Consider the following 15,290-nt stretch of genomic DNA (forward strand, 5'->3'; position numbering starts at 1 on the left):
TCCAAACCAACATTCTTCAAATGGTTATGCGTATACCTTGCTGTACATGAAGACTTCCTAAGGGCTGTATGGGCAGGGATGGTTTGCAGGGAGTCAATTTCAAGACCCTCAATTTCCAATGACCTACTCTTTTTCAAAAGTCACCTGCTTGAGAAAGGATCTGCAGTAATTCTTTCCATGTTCTTTTCTTAAGTCAGCTTCTTACAATGCTTGTTACTGTACATATATTTATTTTTGTGTGTGTGAGAGAGACAAAAGGCTCATATCTAGAATATACAACAAACTTCTACAAATAAATAAATTTAAAAAAAAACTAATAGAAAAATGGAGGAAAGACTTGAACAGACATTTCATAAGGCCAATGAGGATAAGTAAAGTAAAGGTGACCAATTTCATTTGTCATTCAGGAAACGCAGATTAAAACCACAATAAGATACCATTATATATTACCAGAGTATCTAAATTAAAAATATTGATAATAACAAGCACTGGAGAGGATGGGGAGCAAAACTAGAACTCTTACACATTGATGGTGAGTGGCACAAAGTGAACGGTGGAAAAGGGAACAAAGGAACTCTCTTGTAGGGGGTGGAAATGTTCTGTATTTTGTTCTGGGTGGTGGTTACACAAATGTATAAATTCATAAAAATTCATCAAGCTATACACTTAAAATCTGTGTATTTTACATTAAGTAAATTATATCTTAACAAAACTATGATTAATTTAAAATTAAGTTTCATAGATTTGTACATATTATTACATGTAGCTTAATCATTTTCTGTATATATTTTCTGTATAATATTCCATTGTTAGACTATAAGACAATTTATTCATTCTCTAGTCAGAGGGAATTTGGGTTGATTCTGGGTTTTTGCTCCTATATACACTTCCACAAACATTATTGTGTATATCTCCACATGTATATGTGTAAGAGTTCCTCAGGTATATTCGTAGAAGTGAAATTTCTTGGTTATAAAGTATGTGAATGGTTAACTTTAAAAGATAATGTCAATCCCTTTTTCCAAAGTAGTTGTACCAATTAATACTCTCACCAGCAATGATTAAACTTAAAAGCTTTTGCACAGCAAAGGAACCATAAACAAAACGAAAAGACAACCCACAGAATGGGAGAAAACATTTGCAAATGAAGCGACCAACAAGGGATTAATCTCCAAAATATACAAACAGCTCATGGAGCTCAATATCAAAAAAACAAACAACCCAATCAAAAAATGGGCAAAACGGGCTTCCCTGGTGGCGCAGTGGTTGACAGTCCGCCTGCCGATGCAGGGGACACGGGTTCGTGCCCCGGTCCTGGAAGATCCCACATGCCGCGGAGCAGCTGGGCCCATGAGCCATGGCCGCTGAGCCTGTACGTCCGGAGCCTGTGCTCCACAACGGGAGAGGCCACAACAGTGAGAGGCCCGTGTACCACAAAAAAAAAAAAAAAAAAAAAAGGGCAGAAGATCTAAACAGACATTTCTCCAAAGAAGACATACAGACTGCCAAGAGTCACATGAAAAGATGCTCAATATCACTAATTATTAGAGAAATGCAAATCAAAACTATAATGAGATATCACCTCACACTGGTCAGAATGGCCATCATCAAAAAATCTACAAACAATAAATGCTTGAGAGGGTGTGGAGAAAATGGAACCCTCCTACACTGTTGGTGGGAATATAAACTGGTACGGCCACTGTGGAGAACGGTATGGAGGTTCCTTAAAAAACTAAAAACAGAACTACCATATGATCCAACAATCCCACTCCTTGGCACATATCTGGAGAAAACCATAATTCAAAAGGTACATGCACCTCAATGTTCATTGCAGCACAATTTACAATAGCCAAGACCTGGAAGCAACCTAAATGTCCATCAATGGAGGAATGGATAAAGAAGATGTGGTACATATATAGAATGGAATATTACTCAGCCATAAAAAAGAATGAAATAGTGTCATTTGCAGCAACATGGATGGACTTAGAGATTGTCATACTGAGTGAAGTCAGTCAGACAGAGAAAGACAAATATCATATGATAACGCTTATATGTGGAATCTTAAAAAATGGTACAAATGAACTTATTTACAAAACAGAAACAGAGTCACAGATGTAGAAAACAAACTCATGGTTACCAAGGGGGAAATGGGGGGAGGGATAAATTGGGAGATTGCGATTGACAGTACACACTACTATATATAAAATAGATAACTAATAAGGACCTACTATATAGCACAGGGAACTCTGCTCAACACTCTGTAATGACCTATATTGGAATAGAATCTAAAAAAGAGTGGATATATGTATATGTAAAACTCATTCACTTTGCTGTACAGCAAAAACTAATGCAACACTGTAAATCAACTATACTCCAATAAAAATTAATTTTACAAAAAGATACTCTTTACCCACATCTATTCCAACACCGGCTACTGTCAGACTTCTTAATTTTTGGTTTATCTCACTGAGGTCTTGGTTTGTATTTCCCCAATCACTAATGCGACTGAACATCTTGTCACGTGTTCATCAGCCAAATGTGGGTCCTCTTCTGTAAAAACGCCTGGCCCTAAAGCAACTATACTCCAATAAAAATTAATTTTAAAAAATAGGGGCTTCCCTGGTGGTGCAGTGGTTGAGAGTCCGCCTGCCGATGCAGCGGACACGTGTTCGTGCCCCGGTCCGGGAAGATCCCACATGCCGCGGAGCGGCTGGGCCCGTGAGCCATGGCTGCTCAGCCTGCGCATCCGGAGCCTGTGCTCCGCAATGGGAGAGGCCACAACAGTGAGAGGCCCACGTACCACACACACACACACAAAAATGCCTGGCCCTGTCTCTTTGTACATTTTCTACTAGGTTGTTTATCCGCTTTGTATTGATTTGTAAGAATTATTAAGATTTCATGATAGTAACCCTTTTTTGTTTTTTGGGTTACAAAAGCCTTCTCCTAGTTTATAACCTATCCCTAAAGTGTTGTTTTATGAACAGAAGTTCTGAAGATTAATATTAAGTCAAGTTTATCCACCATTTATTTTATGTTAGTGCCTTTGGTATCTTGCTTATAAAATCCTTTTCTACACACTCCAAGGTCCAAAACATTTTCACCTATATTTTCTACTATAAGTTAAATATAAATTTTATTATTTAAGTCCTTGATTGATTTGCAGTTGACTTTTGTCTGCAGTGTGAGATAGGAACCCAATTTCTCTATTTTTTTTTCCATATGGACAACCATTTATTCCAGCTCCAATTATTGAACAGTCTCTACTTTTTCCACTGATCTGCCATACTACCACTGTCATAAAAGTTCCAGATATGCATGGATATGTTTCTGCACCTTCTATTTTATTCTACTGGTCAATTTGCTTATTACTGCAAATGATCACACTATGCTAACTAATACAGCTTCATAAGTCCTAATATCTGGTAGAGCAAAACATTCAGAAATGTCTTGGCTATTTTCGACACTTTAAGCTTCGATTCAAATTTTAGGGTCAGGAAAGCTTGTGGAATTTTGATTGGATTTGCATTGTGTATGTACATCAACATGAGGAAATCAGTTTTTATGATATTAAGTCTCCTGACCTATGATTATGGTATATCTTTACACTTAAGTTTTCTTCAATGTTTTCCAATAAAATTTCATAATTTTCCCCAATCTTATGTTTGAATTTATTTCTAGAAATTATATATTCTTGAATATTATTTTACATCTTCATTTTTTTACATTTTATATTGTTGCTTGCTAGTGAAAAGAAATACAATGTCAATCTTTTTTTTCCAGGTTTACTGAGATATAATTGATATATAACATTGTGTAAGTTTAAAGTGGACAATGTGTTGATTTGATACACTTATATATCGATGAGTATCAACCTTAAATCTAGCTACCTTACTCAGCTCTTCTATTATTTCAAATAGTTTGTCTAATAATTTGTATATTACTACAAATAATAAAAGTTTTCTTTCTGTTTTCCAATTCTCATGACTTTATTTTCCTTGTCTTAAGTTGACTAAGATCAACAATGTTGGGAAAAACTATTGAAAGCTGATTTCCTTGACTAGCTCTTTATTTTAAAGAAATGCTTCTCACGTTTCCCATTTAAAACGATATTTGCTGTAAACTTTTATCAGGTTAAGGAAGTTTTCTTCTATTCCTAATTAAATTATGAATGTATACTGAGTCTTATTACAAGTGTTTCCTTTAAATTATCATATGCTTTTTCTCCTTTAATATATTAATGTGTGAATTTATATTTACAGATTTTTTTTCCCAAAATTAAACCATCATTGTATTTTTAGGGAAAATCCAACAAGATCATGATCTTTTTTATAAACACAGTTGGATCCAACTTGCTAATATGTTGTTTAAGGTTTTACATCTATATTAATAAGTAATATGGATCATTTTCCTTTTTCATAGGTTTGGTTTACAATGGTCTAATTTTGTTTTACTAGAGTATACAGAATTAATACTAGACTCAAAATAAATTAGGAAAATTCTCTCTTTGGGGGCACAGGAGGAGAGTTATAAATTTGACATAAAAGTTTGGTAGAACTAATCTGTAAAATCATCTAGGCTTGGTGTTTTCCTGGTGGAAGATTTTAAACTACTGCTTCAATTTCCTTAGTAATTATATAGGACAATTCAAGTTTTCTATTTATTCTTTTTTTTTTTTAGCTTTTTTTTTTGAGGTGGACCATTTTTTTTTAATTAATTAATTTATTTTTGGCTGTGTTGGGTCTTCGTTTCTGTGCGAGGGCTTTCTCTAGTTGTGGCAAGCGAGGGCCACTCTTCATTGCGGTGTGTGGGCCTCTCACTATTGTGGCCTTTCTTCTTGAGGAGCACAGGCTCCAGACGTGCAGGCTCAGTAGTTGTGGCTCACAGGCCTAGTTGCTCTGCGGCATGTGGGATCTTCCCAGACCAGGGCTCGAACCCGTGTCCCCTGCATTAGCAGGCAGACTCTCAACCACTGCGTCACCAGGAAAGCCCTGAGGTGGACCATTTTTTAAAGTCTTTATTGAATTTGTTACAATATTGCTTCTCTTTTATGTTTTGGTTTTTTGGCCGTGAGGCATGTGGGATCTTAGCTGCCCAACCAGGGATTGAATCTGCACCCCCTGCATTGCAAGGCAAAGTCTTAACCATTGGACCACCAGGGAAGTCCCTTCTATTTATTCTTGAGACAATTTTATGAAGCTGTATTTTTTGAGGAAAATCTTTTTTATGAAAAGAAATTTTGTCCATTTTTCCTAAGTTTTCAGATTTATTAGTATACAGTTGTTGGTGGCATTCCCTTACCTTATTAATATTTATCCTTTTAATTTATGCTTTATCTGTGCCTGTATTCCCTTTTTCCTATTAATACTATTTTTGTCTTCTCTATTTGTTTCTTATTTTTGCCAAAGATCTATCTATTTGTTGGTCTTTTCAAAGAATCAAATGTTGGTCTCATTGATCTTCTCTTTTCTACCTTTCCTTTCCATTTAATTTATTTTCACTCTTACTTAGTTTTATTTTTCCTACTACTTTATTTGGGTATATTCTGTTGGGATTTTTTCCTGAGATTTTAAGTTGGATATGTAGTTCTTTTTTAGCCTTTCTCCTTTTCTAATGTGAATATTCCAGGTGATAAATTTCTGCTGAAACACACTTTTACTGCATCTCACAGGTTTTGATATGTTGTATTTTTATTACCATTCAGTTCTACAAATTAAAAATTTGTTCTCATTAGTATTTATCCTTTAACCCATGACTTATCTAGAAGCATGTGATTTAATTTCCAAATATATACAGATATTTAATCTTATTGGCATTGACTTTTAACTTAATTGTGTATTGTTAGAGAACATAATCTGTGTAAAACTTATTGAGACTTGCTTTCTTCCTGGCCAGTTCAATTTTGGTAAATGTTCCTTCCACATGTGGTTAAGAAAAATGTATATTCTCTAATTGATGGATGCAGAATTGTATACATGTCCACTAAAATAAGCTTGTTAATTGTCTTGTTAAAATACTCTTGTTTCTGTTTTCATTTGCTTTACATATCAATAGTTGAGAGAAGTGCATTAAAATCTCCCACTATGGGGCTTCCCTGGTGGCGCAGTGGTTGAGGGTCCGCCTGCCGATGCGAGGGGCGTGGGTTTGTGCCCCGATCCGGGAGGATCCCGCGTGCCGAGGAGCGGCAGGGCCCGTGGGCCGTGGCCTTTGAGCCTACGAATCTGGACCCTGTGCTCCGCGGCGGGAGGGGCCGCAGCAGTGAGAGGCCCGCATACAGAAAAAAAAAAAAAAAAAAAATCTCCCACTATGATGGTGAATTTTCCAATTTCTCCATGTAATTTTGTCATTTTTGATGTATATTTTTGAGGTTATCTTATTAGTTGCATACATGCTTAAACTTATATATTTTGTTTGGATTGAACTTTTATCATTATAAAGTGACCTCCATTATCTCTAATGATGATTTGTTTGTGGCAAGGTATATTTAATTGATATTAATTCAGTTACTCAGGCTTTTTTTGGTTAGTGTTTGCCTGGTATGTTCTTTTCCATTCTTTTTCTTTCAATATTTGTGTCCTTATGCTTCAAATGTGCTTCTTGTAAATAGCACTTAGCTAGATTTTTAAAAAGTCAACCTGATCTTATGTCTTTTAACAGGTATTTTGTTTTTTAAAATATTATTTTTTTCATGTTTATTTATTTTTATTTTTTTATTATTTTGGGCTGTGTTGGATCTTAGTTGCGGCACGCGGGATCTTTTGTTGTGGCACGTGGGCTTCTCTCTAGTTGTGGTGCACAGGTTTTCTCTCTCTAGTTGTGGCATGCAGGCTCCAGAGCACGTGGGCTCAGTAGTTGCGGCACGCAGGTTTAGATGCCCTGCAGCATGTGGGATTTTAGTTCCCCAACCAGGGATCAAACCCACATCCCCTGCATTTGAAGGTGGATTCTTTACCACTGCACCACCAGGGAAGTCCCTTAACAGGTATTTCTAACCCATTAACTTATTTGAAACTGTTTCTATCATTTAAGTTTATTACTACAACTGTCTCACTCTTTGTATCTTTGTTAATCCTTTACTACTTTGAAAATCCATTGTCTACATCTTCCATTTTAGCCCCCTCTTGTGTACCCATGTTCTCTCTCCATTCTCAACGCTTGTCATGTGTATATTATCTCACATTTTAAGTCTGGGTTATTATGAATATACTTTCTCCTCTTCTTCCTTGGTCTTTTTCTCTTTTTTTGGACACCAACACACTTTACTAAGGTATTTGAAGACTCTCGGTACACATAGCTCTTGCAGTATCTACTGGATTTCTTTGACCTCCTATTTAATTACTTCTATCAAGTGTTTTAAATCTAGGACTTGTGTGGCAAACCTGAGGCCTTGTATATTTGAAAATATTTTTATCATTCCCTTTCACTTGAATGACAATTTGGATGGATATAAAATTCTAAGTTTAAAGTTGTTTTCCATTTAACACATTTAGAATTATTACTCCATTTACACTTGCATCCAATGTTGCTGCTGAAAAGTAAGATGTCAATGTGACTCTTGTTCTTTTTTATATGATATTGCTCTTTCTCTCTGGGAACATTTAGAATTTCCTCTTTGTTTTTGATGTTCTTAAATCTCATTATGTCTATTTTGTCAGTTTTTCCTTCTCTCTCCTATTTGGTAGTCTATCATCTATTTAGAGCTGAAGTCTTTCTTCTTTCTTTAATTCTGATGAATTATCTCTATTATTTTCTAAAAGATTTCCTTCTCCCTCTTTTTCCTGAGACTCATATTATATGGATTTTGTAACTTTTACTTTCAATTCCTTATAGCTTGTCTTTATTTTTTCAATTTGTTTATCTTCACCTGTTCCCTTCTATAAAGTTCTATTAAAGTTCCATAATCTGATCATCTAGTTTTTAAAATTCATTCTTCAGCTGCACCCATTTCACTACTTATCCTGTATAACTGCATCTCTATTTTAACTACTATACCTAAAAGGTTCTACCTGGTTTTGCTTTATCATTTCATTTCTTGCTTCATATTATTAACATCTTCCCTTATCTCTTGTAGCATGTTCATTTTGTTGACTTTTAAATTCTTGAACTGCCTATTCTAAACTCTCCTAATGGTGTGTGAAATGTGGCCTGTTAGCTCATACTACGCAGGGAGTACTGGCTCCTCAGGAGGACAGACCAGAACCAGGCCTTCAGCCCCAGGAGCTCAAAATCCCTAGGCACCAAAGATCTGCCCCCACCAAGCAACTCTTCAGTTCAGGGTTTCAACCTTATCAAACTTCTCCTCCAAGGAGAAACCATGCAAGGAGGAGGCACTTCTAAAAGTATAACCCACCTGTCCTAGGGTGTGGAGGCCAACAGGTAAGTCAATGCCTAAATCCAATTCCCACCCATTTTCCTTAGCTTCTAACTCATGCAGGGCCTCAGTGCTGCTCTGATTTTACTTCCTACTCCTGTGAGAGGACAGGCATCAGTGTCCTGAGGCAAAGGGGAACTTGGGTTGTTTTTGTCTTCCTATTTTACTTCCTTCCCTGGCTGTAACCTCACTCACCATACATGCCAGCTCAGAATATCCCCTCATCTTCCCAGGGGTTTTGCACACTATTCTCTGAATCCTGGTGTCATGAGGTTTCTCTCTAAAGTGACTCTAGGTTTAATCTTCAGAGAACATGCAGAAGTCTGTGCTAATTCAGTATCTTGTCAGGAACCAGAGCCTCCTCCAGCTGGCCTTTCACTAGGTGGTTTTTGACATATAACTCAAACAGATTTAAAGAAATGAGTGACACTGCTACATCAAAACTCCTTCTACTTGTTTATAAGGTTCTCAGTGCTTACATCTATGAAAACTGAAAACAGTAACACAATTGATGCTGAACACTGTCTCTCTCTAACATTAAGTAACATTCAATCATGGATGGATGGCTATTTGGGGGGAAATGTAGCCCTATCCATCCACTAAAGAGATATTTTTCCAATATAATTTGACTTATGTTTAATAATTAACAATTATAATTACATTCCCTTGATCAATTATAAATGAATAATTAAAGTCACTCTTAAATTTTTTTTTTTTTTTTTTTTTTTTTTTTGCGGTATGCGGGCCTCTCACTATTGTGGCCTCTCCCATTGTGGAGCACAGGCTCCGGACGCGCAGGCTCAGCGGCCATGGCTCACGGGCCCAGCCACTCTGCGGCATGTGGGATCTTCCCAGACCGGGGCACAAACCCACGTCCCCTGCATCGGCAGGCGGACTCTCAACCACTGCGCCACCAGGGAAGTCCTTAAATAATTTTTAAAAATTTAGAGCCCTAGGGTCATGAGAAATAAAACCAAAAATATAAATATATATTTGAGCTGTTTTTTGCAAAATGAGACGAATGATAGGGTGATTAATAAAAAGTCTTTCATGCAAAAATATATATTACATTGGGATAAATGCGGTGGAAGAAATGCAATACAAAAACAAATTCAAAGAAATGAACGAATAATCTAAAGTTTCTTTTTTTAAAAAAATTTTTAAATTTTATTTATTTTTTTATACAGCAGGTTCTTATTAGTTATCCATTTTATACATATGAGTGTATATATGTCAATCCCAATCTCCCAATTCATCACACCACCCCCCTCCCCACCACTTTCCCACCTTGGTGTCCATACGTTTGTTCTCTATGTCTGTGTCTCTATTTCTGCACCGCAAACCGGTTCATCTGTACCATTTTTCTAGGTTCCACATATATGCGTTAATATACGATATTTGTTTTTCTCTTTCTGACTTAATTTACTGTGTATGACGGTCTCTAGACCCATCCACATCTCTACAAATGACCCAGTTTCACTCCTTTTAATGGCTGAGTAATATTCCACTGCATATATGTGCCACATTTTCTTTATCCATTCATCTGTCGATGGGCATTTAGGTTGTTTTCATGACCTGGCCATTGTAAATAGTGCTGCAATGAACATTGGAGTGCATGTGTCTTTTTGAACTATGGTTTTCTCTGGGTATATGCCCAGTAGTGGGATTGCTGGGTCATATGGTAATTCTATTTTGAGTTTTTTAAGGAACCTCCATACTGTTCTCCATAGTGGCTGTATCAATTTACATTTCCACCAACAGTGCAAGAGGGTTCCCTTTTCTCCACACCCTCTCCAGCATTTGCTGTTTGTAGATTTTCTAATGATGGCCATTCTAACTGGTGTGAGGTGATACCTCATTGTAGTTTTGATTTGCATTTCTCTAATAATTAGTGATGTTGAGCATCTTTTCATGTGCTTCCTGGCCATCTGCATGTCTTCTTTGGAGAAATGTCTATTTAGGTCTACTGCCCATTTTTTGATTGGATTGTTTGTTTTTTTGATATTGAGCTGCATGAGCTGCTTATAAATTTTGGAGATTAATCCTTTGTCAGTTGATCTTAGAGGAAATACTTTCAGTTTTTCACCATTGAGAATGATGTTTGCTGTGTATTTGTCATATATGGCCTTTATTATGTTGAGGTAGTTCCCTCTACGCCCACTTTCTGGAGATTTTTTATGATAAATCGGTGTTGAATTTTGTCAAAAGCTTTTTCCTTCATCTGTTGAAATGATCAAGTATGGTTTTTATTCTTCATTTGTTAATATGGTGTATCACATTGATTGATGCATGGGCTTCTCACTGTGGTGGCTCCTCTTGTTGCAGAGCATGGGCTCTAGGCATGTGGGCTTCAGTAGTTGTGGCACACGGGCTCAGTAGTTGTGGCTCGCGGGCTCTAGAGTGCAGGCTCAGTAGTTGTAGTGCACGGGCTTAGTTGCTCTGCAGCACGTGGGATCTGCCCGGACCAGGGATTGAACCCGTGTCCCCTGCATTGGCAGGCAGATTCTCAACCACTGTGCCACCAGGGAAGTCCCGATCTTTGACTTTTTAAATCAGGATGACAATATCTGTTTAAGACCCATTCACTTAAATGTACATAGAGAAGCAATGATTATTTTTCTCAGAATACTTTTCAGATATGTACTGTATTTTAAAATGCACAATATATAAGTAAACCATAGAAACTTTTTATCCAATAAAGCTCTTTGAAAAGAATGTTACTATTTGTTCGGTATTGGAAGATCAGCTCTGGTTATAAAGCAGTAAGGCACTGAGAGAACTAATGTGTTCTCTTTAGATTATTTCAAACAGAGGATATGAATTACAGAAGCAGGACTTCAAGTAGTTAAGAAGAAAAGAGTTTTGCCTTTCAGAAGTTTACAAAATGCCAGTATTCTAAACTTCATACACTGAACTCCTTAGGATAGTCTGATATAGTACACGCTATCTGTCACTTCTCTATCCATTTGGCAAAGACTACATAGAGACAAATGTTACAGAGGCTCAAAAATGGAGACTTCTGGAAAAATGACCAAAGCCAGAAATAAAGTTGTACTAATTAGAAAACAAATAATTAAATGGCCAAACCCGAATGTTGTGTGATGCTGAAAAGAGATAGATTTCTAAAGCATACCATCTGTTTTACAGTTTTTATTTTGCTGTACTGCAAATCTACTCAGTAGTTTTGCAATGATCTAGTTGCTAACTCATTTGCACAATTACTTTAGGCCAGAAATACTTATTGCACAGAATCATTTGAGAGTTCAACACATTCACAGAAGAGGGCAGATATAAACCATTTTTGAGTGAAGACAATTTCTTTAGTCCTTAAAGAAAAAAAATGTTGTTCAAAAAAGTGATTAGAAATTGCCAAAAGAAAATCAGAATGCTATCACTATAAATTTATGGTATCTAAACCTATCTAGGCCTTCAGGGTCACCATCAACCCCCCTGTTGGCCATTCTAATGAAAACTCATCTCATCTTGACCCCTCGGCAGCATTTACCTGGGAGCTGACTGCTCCTGCTTTCTCAAACACTTTTCTCACTTAACTTCCTTGGTACCACCCTCCTGACTTTCCTTCTTCCTCATCAGCTATTCCTTTTCAGCCTCCACTGCTAGCTTCTCCTCTTCTAAATGTTGTAGTGTTTGAGGCAGGGTGCTGAGGCCTCTTGTCCTTTCTATCTGTATTTTCTTCCTAACTTATCTCTTCAGTCCAATGGCTTTACATGGCATCTATATACTTAGGATTCACAGATTTATATCTCCAGCTCATTCTTCTCGAGTTCCAGGCTCATACATTCAATGATCTATTTGAAATCTCCACTTGAATGCTACATAGGCATCTCAAATTTAGCATGTCTCATATGGAACTCTTGACTCACCACTCTTCCCCCAGAAAAAAAAAATCTATTTCTCCTACAGTCTTCCACATCTCAGTAAATGGCACTACCATCCAGCCAGTTGTTAAAGCAAAATCTAAAAATCATCCTGATTCCTCCCTTATCCTTATCCCTTATCTGATCCATCAGCAAGCCCTATTAAATATACCTTAAAAATGTATTCCATTTATTTCTCTTCAACTCTGTTGCTACCACCCTGTCCAAGCCACCATCATCTCTCAACATTACTATTGCATTATAAGCATATCATGTATCTGCAGTACCTAACACAGTGTCTAGCAAGTCATAGATGTAAAATAACTTTCTGTATAGATAAATATTACTTAGCAATATTCCTATGTCTCTAAGACAATCTCCAATTTCCATTCTCAGACATTTTCTGACATACCTACAGACATTCGTTTACTGAATCATCTACTCATTCAGCAATTATTTATTATTGTATTAATTGGTATTAGGTTTAACTGCATATTTCACAGTATCTCAAAGATGACAGACGTTTGTCTCCTGCTCATATAAAAATGTCTGGAGGTAGGCAGTCAAGGGCTGGCATAGCAGCTCTATATGCTAAGAGCCCTGGTTCCTTGCATCTTGTTGCTCTGCTATCCCGTTTATAAATTCCACTTTATGATCTAATATGGTTACTTAAACTCCACCCATCACAGCTGCATTTCAGTCACTAGGGAAGAAGATGGATGCGAGGAAGGCCATACCCCCTTAATTTAAGGACACTTCCCAGAAATTGCTCCTACCTCCACTTAGATCTCATTGACCAGCACCATAACTAGCAACGATGGGGAAGAACTAGCAAAGAAGACAAGATAGCAATGTTACCAGCTAAAAGTCAGGATGCTCATTTCCACAGAAGAAAGAGAAAATAAATACTGAGAGGTAGTAGCATCCTCTTCCAAAGTTCCTGTTGTGACCAGGTAATGTTCTGGGTACAGGGATACAAAGATCAGTAAGACATAGGGTCACTGCTCAAGGCATTAGTCTAAGGGGGGAAAGCAATATGTAAATGAATAATTACTCAAGATTTCAAGCCAGGCAACAGACACTGTTAGAAGACCTTGGCTTTTCTGAATCCCTGAAGATTCCTTGCATCCAAAGAGTTGAAATAGAAGTAGATGGTTCTAGTGCTTTACATCACTAAACTATACAGACTGCTTCAATATTCCACAGCTTTAATAATGGACATTTCTCAGCTCTATTTTACTGGATTTTATACAAAAGAAAAGTTCATTTAAACCTCTATAAACATATATAAACAACTGTGGTAGTAATTTTAACAGTTTGAAAAGACCCATTTCAGAAATGTGGCAACACTCAATAATTTTTTTAACTTGTCAAAAGATGAAGCTAAATGACTGTTTTAAGAAGACTATATATAAACTACAAGGCCAGATGAGAAGAAATAAGCAATGACAGCATGCTAAAAAGAAAAAAAAGAAGTAATACTGTAACTTACTGTTAACCACTGGTTATCTAGTAGTTCCTTAGCTGTGATTCTATGAGCAGGATCTACTTTCATAAGTTGTTTCAAAACACTTTTAGCTGCAAATAAGGGAAAAATCCTGAAAGTCTTATGTATCTCAACTATAATTAGTACCACACATTTTCCAGTTTATTTAGGATTAGGTCTGTATGATATGAAGGAAGCTTGCCAATTATAAAATAAATATCATCAGTACAGATGGCTAATATTAAATAAAGTTTAAGGCCTAAAGTGAGGTTTTATTGCCTGGATTACCTGGTTTATGGTCTATAGTAAAAATTAGCTAGATGATCAGCAAATTTCCTCTTCAATTTTTATTATGCATTTTCTGTTTTTGCTGAAAGTTTCAACTATAACAAGCACAGTGAAGATATCACTATTACCACAAGTAAATAGTGTATTTCTACAAGTAAATTTAATGACTAACCAGAGATCTAAAGTATCTGAATTACTGGCTGCCTCTCTTATATTACGTATACTTGTTTTAGTAAATAATAACAAATCTATACTTACCAGAATCACTTATGGAATCCCAGACTGAATCTTTAAAATGTAGTTCTCCCTTTCTTATTAACTCAAAAAGCTTCTCTTCTGAGCTAGCCATAAAGGGTGCTTCTCCACATAATCTACAACAAAGACAGCCATTTTGTTAAGATTTTTTAAAAATAATCAGAATGAGGCTATTAAAAATTAAGTTTCCACAGGACTTGGAAGTAGTGGTGCTTCATATTTAAGTAAAGGAGAGAAAGAGGTGGGAACTTCTCTGGATGTAGAAATGGAAGCGAAGGGCTTTTGCAAGATCTGTGCTAGGCTCTTGTATACACTGGAACTTCCACATTTGCAAATGACACAAAGCTCTTCCAGGTGGGGAAACACTAAAGGGTTAAAATACAGAAAGGTGTGTGAGTTTAAGTGCACAGTAATAGTGGTGGATAATAGAGGAGAAACACTTCAATGTGAGCAAAGGTAAGGTAACACCTTAAGGTACATAATTCACATTGGACTTACAGAAAGATATACAGAGTTACCAGAGTCTAAAGAGAGATATCAGACTCTAATGACCATGTAAGAGTTTTATTCGTGGTAAAATGGTACACGAATGTTAGTGATAGTAAGAATAACCCTGGGGTCTACAGGTTCTGAGTGAAAACCAAAAATCCATTAAAATGGCCACCACTCTTCAAAAATGATACATAAAATGAAGAAAATCTGAATGAGGAAAATCAGTCTGGAGGGTGAAAGCTGAGTATATGTAATGACTAACATCAGTAAAGCCATGTGTATACAGTAAACATGGGCTTATTTGTAAATCCTGTAGTACAGGGACTATGAATCTTTAGAATCTTTTAAAGGAAGTACTGTGCTATACTTTACAAAGAGCATGGCAAGCCTATGCTTCAATAGGTGATCTAGTCCAAAACTACAAGAACATGCTTAAAAGTTGCAAACGTTAGCCATCATCTTTATCATCAACCCCAACATCTGAGGGCAACCCTGTAGACAACAACCAGGTTTTCCCAAT

At 36.6% G+C, this 15,290-nt stretch overlaps 1 protein-coding gene across 2 annotated transcripts in view; it reads right to left on the bottom strand.

Annotated features, from left to right (window-relative positions):
• Positions 1-15,290, bottom strand: part of STK33 (serine/threonine kinase 33) — a 76,747-nt gene that overhangs the window by 29,454 nt on the left and 32,003 nt on the right. For both annotated transcript variants that reach the window (XM_060104738.1, XM_060104737.1), the window contains exons 9-10: positions 14,282-14,394; positions 13,742-13,827 (exon numbers count right to left, since the gene is read on the bottom strand). In XM_060104738.1, coding sequence (XP_059960721.1) covers positions 13,742-13,827; positions 14,282-14,394 — 199 coding nt within the window. The remainder of the gene's footprint in view (positions 1-13,741; positions 13,828-14,281; positions 14,395-15,290) is intronic.

The sequence above is a fragment of the Mesoplodon densirostris genome, chromosome 7 (assembly GCF_025265405.1).
Source record: "Mesoplodon densirostris isolate mMesDen1 chromosome 7, mMesDen1 primary haplotype, whole genome shotgun sequence".
Taxonomy (NCBI): Eukaryota; Metazoa; Chordata; class Mammalia; order Artiodactyla; family Ziphiidae; genus Mesoplodon; species Mesoplodon densirostris.